At 51.4% G+C, this 5,181-nt stretch overlaps 1 protein-coding gene across 1 annotated transcript; it reads left to right on the forward strand.

The window, feature by feature from the left end:
• Positions 1–318: 318 nt before the first annotated feature.
• Positions 319–1,462, forward strand: LOC123100184 (transcription factor RSL2-like). Its single transcript, XM_044522148.1, has 5 exons — positions 319–528; positions 638–922; positions 1,013–1,081; positions 1,198–1,263; positions 1,367–1,462. Exons 1-5 carry the CDS (start codon positions 319–321, stop codon positions 1,460–1,462), a joined length of 726 nt encoding a protein of 241 aa, XP_044378083.1.
• Positions 1,463–5,181: the final 3,719 nt, after the last annotated feature.

Raw genomic sequence — 5,181 nt, forward strand, 5'->3', positions numbered from 1 at the left:
AGCCGTCGAACAGCGTACGTCTCGTCTAGTCGTCTACATCGAACAATGGAGTCCTCGGAGGCGAGCTGGCACTCGTTCGACCCTTCGGTCGCCGCGGAGGACTCCGAGGAGATGGCGCGGCTGCTCGGGGTGCAGTTCTTCGGCAACGAGCAGAAGCAGCATCCGGCCGCGGCGCCGCCGTCGTCCATGTACTGGCCTGGCCAGGAGGCTGCCGACCAGTACTACACCTCGGCGCCGTACTGCATGCAGATGCAGGAGCACGCCTCGGCCGGCGCAGGTTACTACAGCCACGGCTACTACGACGGCGATGCCACTGCCATGGCCGGTAACTTCTTCGTGGCGCCGGAGGAGCAGATCATGGCGGATCCGGCTGGATTCATGGTCGATCTGAACCTCCAGTTCGACGACCAGGACGACGGCGCCGACACGTCGGCGGCCGCGTGCAAGAGGAAGTTCGGCGACCAGAACGGCACACAGAGCGACACGGTCGCCGCCCCGAAGAAGAAGGCGCGCTCCACGGCACCACCGGTACGTCAAACATTCTGTGACGTGATCCTCCTGAGTTCCTGGAAGCTCTTGACATATGTCACAGGATCAGGGTGCCTGACGGCGTTGAGTGTCTGTCTGATCGATGCAGGTGCAGAGGAAGGGCAAGAGCGGCGCGCAGCCCAAGAAGGCTTCGAAGGGCTCGTGCAGCCGAGGCGCCCAGGAAGAGAACAATGGCGAGGCCAACAACAACGTGCAGAGCTCCAGCAACTACCTCTCCGACGAGGAGGGCTCGCTGGAGATGACCTCCTGCAGCAACATGAGCTCGGCGTCCAAGAAGACGTCGTCGTCGCGAGGTGACCACGGCCTCGGCGGCGGCGCCAAGGCGAGGGCCGGGCGCGGAGCGGCCACCGACCCGCAGAGCCTCTACGCCAGGGTGAGTTAATCAGTAGATGCGCCAACGCAGTCGGTCACACCGTCGTGATGAAGTCTGAATATTAATCTGAAATGTTTGTGTTGTCGTTAGCAGAAACGTAGAGAAAAGATCAACGAGCGGCTGAAGGTGCTGCAGAACCTCATCCCTAATGGAACCAAGGTAAGATTTTTAAAATCTTAATCATTTGAACCACGACTGGAACAGTTTTTATACTGATAGAAATATCTGGGGAAATGATGATGCGGGTTGTAATGCATGCGAGATTTGGCTTTCAGGTGGACATCAGCACGATGCTGGAAGAAGCAGTCCACTACATCAAGTTCATGCAGCTCCAGATCAAGGTCGGTTCCTGCGAAACGCTAACCATATGTCATTGATCATCGGAAACCGACCCAGTGCTTTGAACAACTATATTGATCCTGACCGTTTCCCGTTTGTGAGCAGCTTTTGAGCTCGGATGACATGTGGATGTTCGCGCCGATCGCCTACAACGGGTTCAACGTCGGCCTCGACCTCAAGATCGCTCCGCCGCAGCAATGATCAGCTCTGGCAACGGGTACAGCGTCGGCCTCGACCTCAAGATCGCTCTGCCGCAGCAATGATCAGCTCTGGAGCCAACGAGGCTCGAGCAAATTTCTCGGCAGTCCGCATGCAGTTCATATGTGCATTCGTGCACAATGATTCTCAAGTGTTTAGATTGTTCCTTCTTGAATTCATTTCAGTCATAAATTACAGGCGAACGCCATATATAATACAAATTGAACGATATCTTACCATTTCACCCTAATTTGTCCTCGAGATGAATCATGTTTCAACGGACGTCAATAGCCTCTCCCTCGTTTTCTCGATATTATTTACTCCCTCCGTAAAGAAATATAAGAGCGTTTAGATCACTACTCGTAGTAGCCAAACTTAAGGTGTATGATTAAACCTGAGGTCAGTCCTATCTCTCATCCTTTTAGGTGATTTCAATTCCAACATAGCAGGAGGGAAGCCAATGGTGCTGCTCACCTTTGTGCAAAGGCAGCACTTAAATTATTAGATGATTCCTTTATGTTCGTTGTAATCCCGGTTTTCCTGATTGACGATGTACAATCGGATATGTTTCGGCCAAAAGATGAATAAGTTGCCTTGAAGGCGGATTCTCAACAAAAAAAGAGGTCTAAGAAGACTGACAGAAATGCACGACCTTGAGCATGATGACCGATCCTGAGAACAGAGAAGGCATATACTCGATATAAAGTTTTGAACTGGATGAGGGCCATCTTCGGCCCCTAACCTTCTCCTTTTTACATTCTTCGTCTTTTTGACCTGAGATCTCCGGATTTTTTTCTACAGAATTTCTAGAGTTCGGGAAGGTTTCGGAAACGAACAACATAAAAACATGCAACTAGACACTTCCCTCCTCCCCCGTCCCCCGCGTCGCCTCCCGGGGCGGCTCGGGCGGAGACCAACCCCACCGCCGCAACCCATCACCCCTCCTCTCCTCCACCCCCTCGCCGCCGCCGAATGACGCGGCCGGGCTAAGCCCGCGCAGCGGACGGCGGCGGCGGGGCTCTCCCGGCCCGTGATGGCGCGGTCGGAGTGCTGGATCTTGGGCGGCGGCCCCGGCCTCGTGGCGGCGGACGGGCGGCCGCTGTGGCCGCGGGGGCGGCGCGGCGGCTGGGCCTGGTGACGCTCCGGTCTCCACCATGGCAGCGGGTCGGTGTGAGAGGGCTTGGAGCTCTGGATCTCGGCGCTGGCGGCTCCCCGATTTGTCTCTGGCTCCGCTTGGTGTGGCTGCGTGGGGCCTTGGTGGAGCGATGGGGGTCGACGGGAGGGCTGGCCGTTGCCGGATCTGGCCGGGCGTGGTCGAATTCGGCTGGACAGCGGTGGTTTCCTGCTGCGGTCTTGTCTCCGCGTGGTGCGGTGACTGCAGCGCAGTGGAGCGACCTCTTGTCCCTGGGCCTGGCGTGGCGATGTTGGTCTCCGGGGCGGCGGCCCCGGGATGTTGGTTGATGTGTCGGCAGCTGTGGAGTTCGCGTGGGCCACGAGGCGGCCGCGGTGTTCTTGGTGGAGGGAGGCTCGTTTGGCTCGGCGGCGAGGCCTGGTGGTGGTCCTTGCATGGCGATGGCGCGATTTGTTGTGCTGGGGTGCGCGGGTCAGCGGAGGTGCTGGTTGTCGGTTGACCGCGTGGGAGTGGTGGTGTTGCTGATCCGGGCGAAAGCTTGACCGGCGCTTGCTGGTCGGCGGCGGCGCTCGTATGCGTCGCTTTCCTCCTTGGAGGCGTCGTCGTGGTGATTGGTGCTCTTCAACTCTCGGGTCAAGATCTCCGGGCGAAAGTCAGGATCCTGGTTGGATCAGACGGCGGCGTCGTCTCCAACGTCGTTTTCCCTCCTGGGGGCGCCGTCTTGGAGATCTTGGTCCCTTTTGTGCTTCCTACAGGCTGGACGTGCACGGCATTGCGGTCGGGAGGTGCCCGGCCGGCGGTGAGGTTCGTGTGGCGTTGCGACACGTGTGGCAACGATGATGTTGGTGAGCAGAGCTGAGTCGCGGCTTGTCCTTTTGATGTCGAAGGTCCGGGGCGTCAATGGGTGTGCCCATGCTGGTTTCTGGTTGTGACAGAGAAATCGGAGCTGCGGTCGGCAGGGCCGCTGCGGCAACGATGACTCCATGAGGGCGGTTTTCAGCAAGCGGTGCTCTCCGGATGTTGCGTTGGACTAGGTCGGTGCGAGGCTAGCAACTTTCTCGTGTGAAGCTCGTCAGCAAAATCGGAGCTGCCATATCCTCGACGCTGCGGTCGACTGTTTGGCGTTGTTGTGGCCAGGTCATTCGCGTTTGCCCCTTTGGGGTTTGTATCTAGGTTTTCGCCCGGTTTTCCTCTAATTAACCGGACAACTCTCTTCTTCTTAATCAATGAAAATGGCAAATCTTTTGCCTCGTTTCAAAAAAAAAAAATACAACTCTGACATCTCTCAATTCATTACCACCTTTGTCTCATAATTTAAGACGTTTTTGCAGTTCACTTTGAACTCCAAAAACGTCCTATATTATGGGACCGAGTAGTAAGTTAACCCCAACAATATGTTGGGTTTTTCCTCCGCCTAATCGTTGAGCATGGATAGTTGATTGGACTTTTGTTGACTAGGCTTGACTACGATAATTCATCATGTGCATGCCATGTAGGAATTGGTGGGACCCTAGGGTTAGATTAGCTATCCCACAATAGATGTCAGATTTTCTGTGATGGTCCACTAATGCATGATGGAATAGTGATATCGGTATATAATTGAATCATCGCAAATGGAAAATAGTTCGTTGATTTTCATGTACTAACGGTAAGGGAGGAAAAATATTATGATATGTAGTTAATCTGGTCTCTGTCACATAAGTGGCGTCTAAGATTGCACGTACCCCACAAAAAAGATGTTGATGAAATACAATTCAATTAATAAATAGATTCTCTTTTATAAGAGACATAGTAAACCATTATGAGTATGTACATAAAATGCACTGAAGACAATCAATATATACTCATGAAGCAATTCAACAACATTTTCATCTAAACAGATTTATTCTATAATGAGGGGAAAATCTTCTAAATTTCATAGTTTTAGCACTTAAGTTATCAAATTCATGATTTTGTGCGGATAAGAGACACATAAGATGAAGATATGTCTATGGATAAGATGAAGTACCTAAAACAGCCCACATAATGCCTCGGTAATCTGTGCATGTATATTCAAATGCGTTAAGAAAAATGAGTGAGTCATTTTGGGTTTTATGGCGAGAGTGTCCTAGATTAAAATTTGCTACGGCATATAAAATGCTCATAAAATTTGATGATTTGAGAAATATTGCAACTCTTAAGTTGTGGCCTACAGGATTACCAATATTTTTGTAGCAAAAGTGTAGCTAAAATGGACATGAATTTCTGGAACATGGTTCCACGCACAACAATTAGAATAGTAAAATAAAAAAATACTAGAAAAAAACTGAATAATTGGGTACCAAACTTGATTGGCGATTCCACTCATTTGTGAAGTTTCGTGAAGCAATGACATCCTTGGTGTTCTGAGCAAAAAAGTAAAAATCCAAGCTATAAAAACATTGTTTGAATAAATAGTAAGGCTCCGACTATATTTTCTTCACTACGAATACTACGGGCATCATCCCTTCACGAACTTCATAAGTGAGTAGAATGACCGACCAAGTTTGATACCCCAAATTTCATATATTGTTTATTTTTTCTAGTGTTTTTCTCCTGATTTTACTATTCA

Source organism: Triticum aestivum, chromosome 4D (assembly GCF_018294505.1).
Source record: "Triticum aestivum cultivar Chinese Spring chromosome 4D, IWGSC CS RefSeq v2.1, whole genome shotgun sequence".
Classification (NCBI taxonomy): Eukaryota; Viridiplantae; Streptophyta; class Magnoliopsida; order Poales; family Poaceae; genus Triticum; species Triticum aestivum.

Bases quoted from the DNA above. Each gene is read 5' to 3' on its own strand.
- LOC123100184 (XM_044522148.1), top strand. From the start codon at position 319: ATGGCCGGTAACTTCTTCGTGGCGCCGGAGGAGCAGATCATGGCGGAT. The intron at 923-1,012 runs GTGAGTTAATCA...TGTTGTCGTTAG, and splicing joins CGCAGAGCCTCTACGCCAGG to CAGAAACGTAGAGAAAAGAT. The intron at 1,082-1,197 runs GTAAGATTTTTA...TTTGGCTTTCAG, and splicing joins TCATCCCTAATGGAACCAAG to GTGGACATCAGCACGATGCT.